This window comes from Mugil cephalus, chromosome 20 (genome assembly GCF_022458985.1).
Source record: "Mugil cephalus isolate CIBA_MC_2020 chromosome 20, CIBA_Mcephalus_1.1, whole genome shotgun sequence".
Taxonomy (NCBI): Eukaryota; Metazoa; Chordata; class Actinopteri; order Mugiliformes; family Mugilidae; genus Mugil; species Mugil cephalus.
The window spans coordinates 12,298,792-12,312,579 of NC_061789.1; the positions used below are offsets into that span (position 1 = coordinate 12,298,792).

At 40.4% G+C, this 13,788-nt stretch overlaps 2 protein-coding genes across 3 annotated transcripts; one reads left to right on the forward strand and one right to left on the reverse strand.

The window, feature by feature from the left end:
• The first annotated feature begins 4,151 nt into the window (after nt 1-4,151).
• Nucleotides 4,152-5,694, forward strand: ifnphi2 (interferon phi 2). Its single transcript, XM_047572507.1, has 5 exons — nt 4,152-4,420; nt 4,547-4,639; nt 4,761-4,913; nt 5,265-5,336; nt 5,460-5,694. The coding sequence occupies exons 1-5, from the start codon at nt 4,292-4,294 to the stop codon at nt 5,574-5,576; spliced, it is 564 nt and encodes a 187-aa protein (XP_047428463.1). The 5' UTR covers nt 4,152-4,291; the 3' UTR covers nt 5,577-5,694.
• A 3,637-nt stretch (nt 5,695-9,331) lies between these two features.
• On the reverse strand, nt 9,332-13,642 carry syngr1a (synaptogyrin 1a). 2 transcript variants are annotated; one of them, XM_047572529.1, is made up of 4 exons: nt 13,029-13,642; nt 11,492-11,729; nt 10,811-10,956; nt 9,332-9,597 (listed from the first exon to the last, which is right to left on the reverse strand). In XM_047572529.1, exons 1-4 carry the CDS (start codon nt 13,128-13,130, stop codon nt 9,475-9,477), a joined length of 609 nt encoding a protein of 202 aa, XP_047428485.1. In that variant the 5' UTR covers nt 13,131-13,642; the 3' UTR covers nt 9,332-9,474. The 2 variants fall into 2 exon arrangements, with proteins under 2 accessions (XP_047428485.1, XP_047428486.1); XM_047572530.1 differs by having other exon boundaries at nt 9,332-10,371.
• Between the last annotated feature and the right edge of the window lie 146 nt (nt 13,643-13,788).

Genomic DNA, 13,788 nt, shown 5'->3' on the forward strand with positions numbered 1-13,788 from the left:
ACTTAGTGTTGCTTACTGTTATTATTTACTTATATGAATTAGGATACAGAGGAAAGTCATAGAAAATGAAAGAATGAATCATGTGTAAATCATCCTAAAAGGCACGAAGATCGATTTAGCAACAAAATGACGCACCCTGGAGACATGATGATAAACTAATGCCTGGCCAGTCTTAGTCTAATTCTTGTTCTCTTCTCTCTCGCAATCCAGTTCTAGTTTTGTTCTCTCTCAGTTAGTTTTTGTCTTTGTGATACTTTTTATTTTTAACTCGAAGTTTTTATTGCCTGCCAGTTGGCGTGTTTAAGTTTTATTTTTTAATTATTCTCACCACATTTAACGTATGACTTTTTTAAAGTACAAGCTGAATTTTATTTTAACTATCAATACTCTGGTACAGGGCAACTTCACAGTTGTCACTTTGTCTACATAACGCTGAGTAAAACTCTGCTGCAACTGACGCTGAGGTCCGGACCTGGATGACTGTCCATCACTCTGCTCTCAACACTTCGGTACCGCTGGTTTCCTCGATGATACCGCTGTGGAAGATCGAGCTCACCAGGACAGCATCTGGTCACCCGATCCAGTTGTTTGGAGTGGCATCCAAGGATTTCCCATAAGTAGACTATCACCTTCATATCTGAGCAGAGTTGATGAGTGTTGATGATAATTAGAGAAACTTAAACCAAATCTACATCATTATTTTAAGAAATTAGGTTCCATTTGCCTACTCATATTTGTTCATACTTCTCACTTTAGTTAAACTCATTTACTTAGGTATTCTCATCATTTTCTATTACTGTTATATCATTCATCATATTGTTTATTATTCACTATTCACCATTTTAACTAAACCACTTATTTCACTTAAGTCATTGTCAGAAAGGTCCTTGTGAGCTGAAAATAGATGATCCCTGTACTGAGAGCTGATGCCTCAGATATGATGAGATTGATTAATTACTAATAATTAATATTAATCCAGTATTAATTGATTTATTCTTACAGTGTACAGCGTACTCTGTAGGTGGTGCCCCTTTCAACGAGTGCAGTTATTACACTTAAGATATGATATGGGACAATAAGGTCTTTAAGATATAATGGAGATTGGATGGACTTTGAGGATCTTGTTTGTGTGGAGGAGGATTTTGTCTAATTCTAGTCTAGATTTTAAAGGGATAAAATGACGAGAAGCTAAAACTGGAGTAATATGATCTCTCTTGTTAATTCCCGTCAGCGCTGTTGCAGCATTTTGAATCATTTTTTGAAGAAATATTTGCTATACTTGAGAAAATAATGTGTAAAATAAAAAAGAAAATAAAAAACAGTTTACTGAAAAAAGGTGCTTGCTGCATGATCTACATGCAGTTACCAAGGTGACTGAGTCCACAGGTCCCCGAACCTTCTACTTTGTTGTTGGGTATTTCGACCCTGCACAGTCACTGATCACCTTTTATTTGCCTCAAGTTTTTTCTTAGTAGTTCAAATGCAGTTAAAATGTAGATGTTTATAGGGGCTTGCTGTTAGATTTGAGTTATGATCTTGTCAGACTTTGTGACTTGTTCTCCAGAGTAAGCCTGACTCTGTCCAGCCGACAAAGTTACGTTTCACTTCCCAATAAAACGCAAAGTTGCTGCAGTCAGAGTGTGCAGGGCAACTAAGTGATCAGTCAGAAAATGCGCTGAATCAGCTGAGTTTTCCCTTTTCAAGGTGAACTGGAAAGTGAACGGCCACAGACTTTCCTCAGCACATTTCTCTACAACGTGAAGTCATTCACATTCTCATTCAGTTTCGTGCTTCCTTTCTGCTTTCTGTTCTGCCAAAATGTGACTGGGGCTTCCTGTCTTCTTGTGTCTCCCCTCGGTCTTTCCTCTTTTCACTCATTCTCTTCTCTGTAAATGTAAACTGAGCCTTTCGGGGGTTAGACCGCATCCTGTTACAGAAGAGTATTACTTTGTTTGTTAAGCGACGAGGATACGCCATACTCTAAGTGGGAAAGTTGACACAGCGATTATTTCACTGTTTCCAAACTAAACACACACACACACATACACAAAAATAATAATAATAATTGACTGACTAAGCATGCACTGGAATAGGTCAGAAAAGTTTTAAAAAATCAACTGTATAATAATTACACCTTTATCCAAACTGTAACAATCATTAAAACTTGGAAAAAATAAAATAAAATAAAAAAGAATCCTCCAGTTAATTTCATTTGAATGCTGCTTATTAACTGTCAAGAGTAATTTATCCCTTTAATTAATCTAATTTGATTAATTAATTTATTGAGTGTATTTAATGTATTTCATTAATATTAATTAGTCTATTTATTTATTTGGAATCGGTTTAGCTCTCAATATCTGTCAGCTTTCAGAGCAAACCTCATCTGTGGGCGGGGACAGGGGGGGTGAGTTTTTGAGGTGAGGGACGAAAAGGGAAATTTCCAATTTTCGAAGAATTTTTTTTTTTCTTTAGTTTCTTTTTATCTCTAGGTAGGATGAGGGATTATTTAAACCACAACTTTACAAGAGATCCTCACAACAATCACAATAATCAGATAAGGACCTTCAGGACCTTCAAGACCTCAAGAAGCTCCAGATCCTCCAAGACCTCAAGAAGCTCCAGATCCTTCAAGACCTCAAGAAGCTCCAGATCCTTCAAGACCTTCACAAGCTCCAAGACCTTCAAGACCTCCACAAGCTCCAGATCCTTGAAGACCACCACTAACGCTGACTGTGAGTTTGCTTAATTTGTCTGGACATCTGGACCAATGCACAGTTTTCTGTTTCTGTTTAAAAAACTACTTGAAAAACTAGAATAAAAAGAGGTTTAATGAAAACTGTTCCAGGCAGTAGATCTTCCCAGCAAGTTTCAGGTGGAAACATTTGCCACTAGCGTAGAAAAACTAAGTTTCATTTCAGAGCATCTCAGACCGAAATATGAGTCGAGCCCTGAATAGTTTGGGAATCAGTGATGAGTGTGACTAAGCCTTCTCGCTTTCGGGCCCTTTACTTCTTGATTAAAAGCTGAACGTGAAGTTTCCGCTCAGTCCTCTAATGACGCTCTGAGATGCGCTTTTCGGCTGATGTTCGCTTGCGTCCCCACCTGCCGTTAGCTGCCCCGAAACCCAAAGTGTGGTCTTGCAACGCAGCGTTTGGTTCATGGTGACAAATATTTCCATCTCTGTTCCAGCGCTCAAACTTTGCGAGCGCTGCCGCTTGGAAATCCTACTGCCTGGAAAGAGTGTCGCGTTATTACGTCTAATGGCAGCCGAGTGTCCGATACGTCACTCTGCCGGCCTACAAATATTCACCCGACACACGGTGACTGCACAGTGATTTCTCAGTTTGATGTCCAGCTGACAGACTCGCAGGTCAGAGTTCACCTTTGATATGATTATCACTTAACTAGCCTGAATTATTAATATTAATAATAACCTGTAAAGTCACTTCCTGTTTCAGGGACATTCAAATGAACAGAAACGCAACAAAGCTCCACGTACTTTGAAAACTTTGCGCATATTTAAGGGAAATATCTGGTTGAAGGACTGTCGCAATATCTTTGGTCATGTTGTGTATATTTCTCCTGAAATCAATGCATTTCTTGAATTTTTGCACTCTTTTTGCAGCGCTGTGTGATTTGTATAGTTTTGTATAGTTCTACATCTGAATGCAGGCATAAAGCTTCCATCTTTACTTGTTCAAATACTTTTGGATGTGTATTGTTGGATTTTTTTTTGTCTTTAAGGCAAACAAAAAAGCAAATAGATAAGTAGAGATATCTTACCTGCTGTTATACCGTGTGCTTGGTGCCACAATATAAAATACTCACCACCATCGCTCATAATAATGTGTAATTATATGTAAACCAGTTTAGTCATTCATTATCGAGGAACATGTTCAGACAGCTCGTTGTTTTTAATCCTGAATGTTAGTTTCTGTTGGACGAACATGAGCTTTCTAAGCTCTAGTGAGGTTTTTGTGGAAATTGGGATTTCAAAATAAAATATCTAAATAATTTTTTTCCTGTTGGTGGCGAAAAAAAAAAAAAAAATTATGTGAACCTGTAGTGACACATCTGGCGGGAATCCTGCTCCAGGTCTATTGGGCTGGATCTAGATTTCGTGACTCACAGTGGTCTCTTATTGGCTGATTAATGACAATATATAACCAATCTGGTGCTCTCTCTTCCAGGATACCTGAAGTCACCTGAAGCTGCTGGCTCACACAGCACATATCTCACACCAGACCGAAACCACCGAAGATCCAGGACCAACAACACCAAACCCAGAACCATGACGACGTCTTTTGTCCTCTTCATCCTCCTGCATCTCTGCAGCGTACAGCTGACAGTGGTAGCCATGCCGACATGTCAAATGCTAGGAAAAGTGGCTGAGAACGCCCTCCACTTGCTCAGAGACCTGGTAAGACCTCAAACCCTCAATGAACGCTACCTATAGCTGCTTTCAGCCTTTAATGACTCTCAGTGTGTAGCTAAACATTCTGCTAGATGGTCAGCTGTTGATAAAGTTGGACTGTCTGTCTTGTAGGCGGGACCGTTTCCCATCGAGTGTCTGCAATACAACGCCAACATCTCCTTCCCAGACACCGCCGTCCCTGAATCCAGATCCAGTGATGATCAAGTAAGTCACTGACCTCACCAGGACCTTTCAGCCAATCACCGTGCTGGATTTTATATGTCTAGTTTTTTTTTTTAGTAAGCCCCCTGGTTGAATTCTCTGATGTCTGATTGCTTCGTTGCAGTGTCATCAGGCGTTGTGGGCTTTGTTCGAGTCCCTGCGGGGTGCAGAGCTCATTTTCCAGGAGTACGATTTACCAGTTGGAACCACCTGGGATAAAAAGAAACTTGACAATTTCCTGAACCTGCAGAACCGCCTGGTCAAGGCTGGCAGCTGTGTAAGTACCAGAACCGTCCTGACTCTGTTAAACCGCGTTTCAGTCCACTTCTAGTCGCATCAAAACAGCTTTAAGCTACTTTTAGTATCTAAAAAGTGATAAATTAACGCCAGTCGGCTCTACAAGCGGAAGTTGTTGTGATCTGCTAATGACATGAAACAGAAATCATTAGGAAGAATTTGATCAACATTTCAAGTAGTGAGCTCAGTGTGAACAAAAGTAGTGGAGGTCATGTTAATTAAACGTATACAGGTATATCCTGTATCTGGCAAACCCCATTTAATTAATTCATTCTTTGATTGATTCCTTCATCCGTCTGTCCATTAATCCATGTATTCATTCCTTCACCAGTTATCCAGCGTGAATGACTCCAGTGCCATCTCTTCGTACTTCACTAACGTGACAGCTGTTATTGAAGATCAGGTAAACAAAGACCGACTAACATATGAACTGATTCGATGTTCAGTTTTCCAAACTAGTTTTCCAAAATAAAACGTCAGTCTACAGTGCGTGCACCGATCTCAAATCTGTGTATGTGTGTTACAGGACAGTGCCTCTTGTGGTTGGATGGCCATGAGGAGAGACCTGCTCCGGGTCATGAAGTCCACCCTGCAGAGACACGAGACCTGCTTCAGCTGGAGACAAGTGCGACACCTGGGTTAACGCCTGAGGCCTTGCACGCTAATTTGGTTGTCTACAGTATTATTTCAGTTTGTTTATTTATTAATAATTTAATTTATTTATTAAGATTTCTAATTATATTTTTATGTTCTATTTTTTGTACTGTTCAACCGTTTTGTATTAAAGCATCACAAAAACTATAAAACTAATGGTTTGTACTCTTTGGCGCACACCGTAAACACCGAGTAAACTGTAAACAGAGTGAGTGGGTGCAGCAGTGACTCACCACATCTATTTTAGCTGAGTCGTCTGCAGCTTTATCAGAAACCTTCATGTTGACTCAGAGTCTCTTCCTCATTAGAGTCGCGTCGTTAAAACTGTGTGAGACTTCAAACTGAGGAGACCGACTGACAAACCTGGTTCAAACTTGTCCTGGAATCGACGCTCGCTGACAGACTTGTTGTGGTTTTGTTCTTGTGTTTGCTTGTTGCCTGGGTGTCAAACAGCACCCCAGAGCGTTTTCTTGTTGTTGGTTTGACAGCATGTAGTTCAGTGACGTCTGGTGAGTGCAGGTGTTCTTCATCAGACCAATTAGTGCAGCCAGGCTCCAGAAGCAGGATGAAAAATTGTTAAAATGTTTCAAATGTTTTCCACTGATACACATCGGCTACCTCCGAGCATTAACAGTAGCTATACAGTTTTTCACATTTCTGCATAGAAATTCTCAAACTCAAAAGTGAAGTGAAGATGAGGGAAGATAAAAAAAAAACAACCACAGCTGAAGATATACAAAGACACGCAAATCAAACAAACGAATCAGAAATATTACACTCATTCAAAGAGAAGTCTGACGTGATGAGAATTTAAGAGAACTATGGAACTTTAGCAAAATTTCAGAAATATCCTTTAATTTGCGAAAAAATGTGTAATGGAAACGGAGCTAATGACAGCGACTAAACATTTCCGGCAACTGCTGAACAGTCATCTATGGCGATTTAGTGGAATTTTAGACATTTCCTTGACATAGAACCGCTTTAATCAAATCAAACTTTATTTATATAGCACTTTTCATACAAGAAAATCCAACCCAAAGCTCTTCATACAAATAAAAGCATAAAACATTACAAGAAGAAACAAAATCAAGACCCCTCACCCCACCCTCCGTATATACACATAGAGGGACACAACAGATGGTGTGACAGACCACCATGAGGAAACACTAGAGAACCAAAAGACTAAAACTGTAAGAGGTGGTAATAAAAAAAGGAAGAAAAACAAAAAATAAGTAAATAAGTTAAAACACACTTTATCCAGTAACATGGGTTATAAAAGTAAATAAAAAAATACTTGAATTTTAAAATAAGCCGTGTAAAACACTAATGACATAAATAAAAATCAAATGTGATAAAATAGAATTAAGAAGAATTAAAATCATTTAAAAGCCCGAATAAAAACATGAGTCTCTACAGCCCCGAGTCTCTCCTGCAGGCTGATCCACAGTGAGATGACGGTGGGTGTCCACACATCATATTTATGTTTGATTTGTTTGACTGGATTCCCATTGTCTATTTTCACAATGAGAAAATCCACTGATGTTTAGAGTCATTTTTATTTAGAAATGAGGAAAATTCTGAAGGATGCAAAAAAAGCTTTTTAGGGACACTGTATATGTTCCCGTGTTCAGTATACTGTGTTTTCACACTCAACACAAAAGCAGAGCATTTTAAACAGGGAGCGAACATGTGTTTCAGTCAGCTGTGATCATTTTCACTTTCAAGCACACATTCAGACTGTAAACGCTGACTCGGCTCTGACTCAGCCTGAAACTTAAGTTTAAAGCTCGTTCAACAGTAGCATCCACCAGTCAGACAAACTCTGAGTCACAGCAATACTGAATCCATAAATAGCATACAGCCAGAGCCAGCTCTACCTAAGTTAGTGCCCTAGGCGAAGCATAAATTAGGAATAACAGTTGTATTGTTCAGTAATGTGACTGTAAGATTTAATTGCAGAACTCACCTGCTTCATGCTGACTTGCAGAGGTGGATGATGTGGTTGACGTGGTAGTGCTGCTGCTGCTGCTGCTGCTGCTGCTACATGACGCCTGACTTCAAACAGAGCACATCCATACTGTCACACCACTGCATTAAGTTTGTTGTGTCATTCAATTTCACTTAATAAATCTTACTGGCATTACTAACAAGGTTGTACCATTCGGTAACAACAACAATAACATAGTAGGGTGTCAGAGACCACAAACAATTGGATAAACTTACATGCTTGAGAGAGTGGTGTTTTCTGTGGATGTGTGATCAGAAGGCTTCTCTCCAGAAAGTGTTTGAGGTGTCTGTAAACGTATTACATTACAAGCAAAAACAAGTAATAAGAAGAATTATAGCACAATATCAAACGTGATAAGACGGTAGGAGAACTAAGCACCAGCAGCAGCAACTGTGTCAGTGGGCACACATTTGTTAATACTAGTGATGACTATGGTAAAATTAATTTTCAACTCGACCAAACATAAAGATGATGTGATGAAACTGAAATTAAACACCAAATCAGACCGGACATACAGGGAGATGCATTTCACATTAAACACAGTGTAGCCAGCAAGCAGAAAATGTCTTCACACAAAACGGCATAATTTAAAAAAAAAAAATGGTACAGCCTAACGTTACCTTTATATTGCAACTTCCTCTTCTCCTCCTCTTTTCTTCTCTTTCAGTTCTGCGCACCCGATGACTTGGACGGCCTTTTCAGCTCGTAAATAACAAAACCGTCACCTGTCCGTGACCTGAGCTCTGATCTCTCTGACCCTGAGGTGCGCACCCGTCATGTGACTCAGCGGCACCACATTTTATTTATCATTTTCAAGAGAGAACACACAATGGAGGGTGACTGGGCATAGAAAGTTAGCGGTGCCCCTTCAGCAGATGGCGCTGTAGGCAACCACCTGTATCGCCTATGCCAAGAGCCGGCCCTGCACACAGCTAAATATGTTGTTCATTAATTGATCTTAGTGATTCATTGGGTCATTGATGCTTTATTTTAACTCCAGGAGAAGGAAATATTTTCGTCTTCTAAAAGAATTATTTTATTTTTTTTCAAGTTTTTTCAAGGAAGCTTCAGAACATTTCGGACAAGAGTATTCAGACCCACACTGCTGCTGCTGCCGCTTTGTCATATACGTTGTTTCACTGAGAGCAGATTTGATCTATTTCAAAGTATGTGTTCTGTTTCATGTCTGTGTTTAAAATAATGGAAGTTCCCACAAACAACTTGACACCACGTTTATGTTGTTTATTATCAGACAAACACAAACACTTCAGACTCAGCGTCTCTACTCAGACATAAAAAAAAAAACATACTATAGCACCATTAACACACACACACACTGTACTGTTCATTGTCTGTGTATTTTTCTGTTTATCTGGGGTGAATGCTTTGATGTAAAAGGGGGAAAAGGTTTATTAAGCTGCATGAAGAAGAGTTTATTTACTCCTCCAACCAGCAGGAGGAGCTGCAGCCTCCCAGAAGCTGATTTCAGTGAAGGTTCAGAAGGCTCAGGAAATAAAGTCAACATTGAGCCAATCCAAATCCAGAATTTGCCGAATGCTGCTAGCTTTAGTTTTTGGATGAAATATCACTGTTAAGAATCAATTGTGTAAACTGCAAAGCTAATATTAGCCAATGAGCTAATTTGGGTGTGTCAGTCAGGATTATTAACAAGTTTGTGTTTTTCTTGTCATAAAATGATTCTTGTTGGCTGGTAATGAAACGCTGAAGAATGAAAACACTGGTTACATATATTTTTTAATGTTTTAAAATGGAAGTGTGTGCCTTTAGAGTTCCAGAACACGTTGTCATAAGGAGGTTCGCTGAATATGATCATAGAACACAAAACTACCCAGAGTGCAACAGAGTTTAAGTGAGGGCTTTACTCCTCTGTGGGGAAGGTCTCCACAGGCTCCTGAGGGTTGGGGTCGACGTACTCCTGGTTGTAGGTGACGGAGTCGGCTCCCAGTTTGAACCTGTGGGCGCCCAGCAGACACTGGAGCGCCTGCAGACAAACAGGAAGTCACGGTCCTCATGCACATTAAATGGAAGAGCCCCTTCACAGTCAATCAGGAAAAAATCACACTGTTCACAAATAAAAAACAAACAAACAAGCAAAAAAACAAAACAAAAAAACACACACGCATGTCGTGAGTCTGCTGTATTGGAAATAAAATGTGCTGAAATACAATCAAGTCATCTATCTATTTTAAAGACCAGCAGGAAGCTTCTGTGCATATTTGCACTTAAATTTCTGATGGGTTAAAGAGTTTAAACTTCAACTTCCCACCAGTCCTTATAACTCAAGAAGCTACTCAAATGAGTGGCAGAACGTCTTCTCAAAAAACTGTATAAGTCCAGTTGCCTTTTTTTTTAAAATGGTTTTTGGTTACACCATAACCTGGATGACAGTGAATCGTCACAGACAACACACAATGACATCACATCATAGGTTGTGATAACACTGTAACAAAAACACCATGAAGTCCATGAATCACTTCCAACATCTGAGGAGGGAAAAACAGCATCACTTTGTCACCATGGTAATGAGAAGGCACTTTGGTTGAAGGCACTTAGAGTTCATACTGAGCTAAAAGTAAACAGGAATCACAGGAACACTTGACTGTGATTAGCTAAAGGAAACAGGTCAAGTTAGGTGTGTGTGTGTGTGTGTGTGTTTGGGTGTGTGTCAGGCAAGAGGAGGGATGAAGAGTTTGTTGTATTCTTCTTCATAGGAGACTCTCTTCAGGCGCTCCAAAGCCAGCAGAGTGAGACCTCCCTACACACAACATGTCACACACATACACACACATAGGCACATACGAAAACAAAAGAGATCACAATCACGTAAAATTGACATGTTAGAATTTAATACATACAACAACCTACATACAACTGAAATAGTTGACTTTTGAGTTTTGACTCTGTCTAGGTTTATTCATGTTCAATTCATGATTCAATGATAATTTGGACCGAAAGCCAGCTGGAATTGTTAGCTGTAGTCTTCAGTTTACTGAGTGTCAGGGAATATGGAACCTATTTTTAAAGTCTTGTCAGTAAAGATGTATGCATTCACACCCGACAGATCTATTTGTCTCGATGTTGTCTTACCAAACCTTGACTACATGCTACATGACAATAACTTATCAATGATATTCAGTTTGGGACCTGCTGCCACTTCACGTGAGCTTATCAGGAGACAGTGTGCAGGTACATACCCAGGTGAAGATGGAGAAGAAAGAGAAGACAATGGCGGCTCTGGCTGCATCTGCTCCCTCTTTCAGTGGATTGTCTTCTTCTTTTGAAACCTGCCACTGATTGGCAAGAAAACAGAACCCCACAAACCACACCAGACACCAGAAGGCTGCAAAGAACACAGGTAAAACCTGGTTATTAACACAGAGAACGCAGTTTATGCATGGTTATTAACACACTTGGAGAACAGAGGTTACACATGGTTATTAACACACTCAGAGAACAGAGGTTACACATGGTTATTAACACACTCACAGGTTACGCATGGTGATTAACACTCAGTGAATGCAAGTTACGCCTAGTTAATAACACTCTCGGAGAACACAGGTTACACATTGTTATCAACACACTTGGGGATCAGAGGTTACACATGGTTATTAACACACCCAGAGAACACAGGTTACACATGGTTATTAACACACTCAGAGAACACAGGTTACACATGGTTATCACCACACTCAGAGAACACAGGTTACACATGGTTATTAACACACTCAGAGAACACAGGTTACATGTGGTTATCAACACACTCAGAGAACACAGGTCACACATGGTTATCAACACACTCAGAGAACACAGGCTACACATGGTTATTAATAAACAAGCTGGTCAATGAAGTTAAAGCAAAGGAGGCAGAGACCCACCTGACACGCCAATGTCGGCCATGACGGCCTTCTTCCTGTCTTTCACTCCACTGATCTGAGGAAAATAGACGTCCAGTGCTAGGAAAGCAGCGCTGCAAAGGAAGCAGAGTGTTCCCATGGAAATGGCATAGTTGCAGGCATTCTGGTTGCGGTTGAAGATGCAGTACTCCTCCACCTCCTCTGGTCGGTTGGTGTAGCCCTCATTTGCAACACAGCCCAGGATCACAATAGAGAAGAACTGAAAACAAAGAGGAGACAGTTAGCTTGAAGCTAACATGTAAATTTATTCTCAATAGAAGAAGAAGAAGATGCCAACTCCCAGAACGTGGAGGAGAATTTCAGCTTAGTGAGATCTTACTTGAACAATTAAGAGAAACGGTGTGTTTATGAGGTGTCCAGTCTCACTACCATACCATCTATATACTGTATGGTCTTCGAGCTGTCTGATCTGAACTTCAACCTACAGGGTCATCTTGTACACCAAAACACCACATGGTCAGCCAAGACTGTTACTAGAACTGGACATTTTCTGTTAGACCCTGCAGCAACAGAGTTGAACAGTAAGGTTTTGTTTGAGGAGTCTTGTGTTGAGCCTCGGGAATGTTAACACCAGTCTCATGACTGAATCACGCTCACGCTGAACTAACAGGAAGTGACCTGAATCCAGAACTGCATCAAAACCAGAAGCCTCAACTCAAGCACAAAATATTAAAAGAAAAAAATACAAAAACTAATCAAAATTAACAGGAAAAGTTCAGGTATAGGTCAGGAGCTTCAGTTTATGTTTATGTGAAACCGAGTTCACACCGGCTGTAGCTGACAGAAAGGCTACAGTAACTCAGAGAACCTAAATACAGCTGAACTGAGCAGAATATAGACAAATGTTTTTTGTTGTTGTTATTTTTTGAGTCAGTAAATCCATAAAGCAATCATAGCCTGAATGCCCATGTGCTTCCTTTTATGGCGAAAGTGTCACTTAGCAGCAGTTCCAGTGGTTAATTCCAAAGTAAAGTCTAACTAGCTTCAACAACACACAAATGAGATTCCCTCTAGTCCGTTGAGAGACTGCCAGCATGAATGAAGTGAAGTGATTGAGAGAATCAAGTGTGACGTGAATCTCAGAGGAAGGTTTAAGCAGCTCATCAACAACTAAAACCAACACAGTGTTAGACAGCTGTTCATAATAAAATGATATAAGCCACATAACCAAACTATAAAATACACCAACCAAATTTAGAATTATTTATTATTAATTATCCTCAACCAACTTATCTAAAATAAACAACCACCACCTCAGTTATCCAGTCCAATCGGCACCAGACAAATGATATATGCTAATCAGGTGGTTCCAAGGTGATAACTTACTAATGTAGCTAGCATGCCAGCAGGTGACTTGCTGTCACTGTGTTACGTTAAGATGGGGCAAGACGCTCCTGCCACCTGTACAAATCCTGTAGGGCACTCAGGTGACTCCAGGAATATCTTTACATTAGTTTAACCATTGGATGTTAAGTGCTTCCATTATCATTGGACTCACCCAGCAGAGGATCCTCACCACCGTCTGAGGCTGTCGGAAGAAGGTCAGAGGGTCAAAGGCTCCACCGGCCTTCCCCGCCCCGTATGCCTGGAAACCGTCCATCCAGAACACTCCCTGTTTCCCAGACCAGCTCACACTAGTTCAGTCCACCTTAACCCTCCACCTCCGCCACTTTCTCCTCTTCCTCCTCCACCTCCACCTAGCTCAGTCAGTTAAAATCTTCTTAGACAAGTTGGCCCCAATTCACTGCATCTGTCCTGGTCCAGTTGGGTCCAGTTTTTTCCGGGTGTGTGTATGTGGGGGTTAGGGTGAGTGTGTGTGCTCGCTTCTTCTTCTTCTCTTCTGTTATAAACTGCTCTGTAATCTTCACTAATCCTCCTCATCCCCTCTCACCAGACTGAGGGTTTTATCTCCCCGAGCTCAGTCTCACAGGCTGTGGACCGTCCCCAACCGGCTCCACCAATCACGCTCATCATTCAGCAGATTAAAGGCAAGGATAAGGCGGACTTCCTCTTCCTGGGCAGAGGTTTTGCCTGAGAGGCAATGCTCGGGGTAAAAAACTTCCCTTACGCTATTTTGTTTCTATTAATATAATTTTTCTAGCGTTGTTGTTTCCACACTCCCTTCTTCTCATTGTTTTTTTTTATATTCTTTCCCCATCAATGACCATGAAAATATTGCATTTATTATCAGAAACCAGTCAGGTGTGTTGAACCACACAGTTAAGCACACAAATGACAAAGTTGACTGACTGAACGTG

Bases quoted from the DNA above. Each gene is read 5' to 3' on its own strand.
- ifnphi2 (XM_047572507.1), top strand. From the start codon at position 4,292: ATGACGACGTCTTTTGTCCTCTTCATCCTCCTGCATCTCTGCAGCGTA. The intron at 4,640-4,760 runs GTAAGTCACTGA...GCTTCGTTGCAG, and splicing joins CCAGATCCAGTGATGATCAA to TGTCATCAGGCGTTGTGGGC. The intron at 5,337-5,459 runs GTAAACAAAGAC...TGTGTGTTACAG, and splicing joins CAGCTGTTATTGAAGATCAG to GACAGTGCCTCTTGTGGTTG.
- syngr1a (XM_047572529.1), bottom strand. From the start codon at position 13,130: ATGGACGGTTTCCAGGCATACGGGGCGGGGAAGGCCGGTGGAGCCTTT. The intron at 10,957-11,491 runs GTGGGTCTCTGC...TGTTCTTTGCAG, and splicing joins GGCCGACATTGGCGTGTCAG to CCTTCTGGTGTCTGGTGTGG. The intron at 9,598-10,810 runs GTATGTACCTGC...GTTTGTCTGCAG, and splicing joins TCTTCTCCATCTTCACCTGG to GCGCTCCAGTGTCTGCTGGG.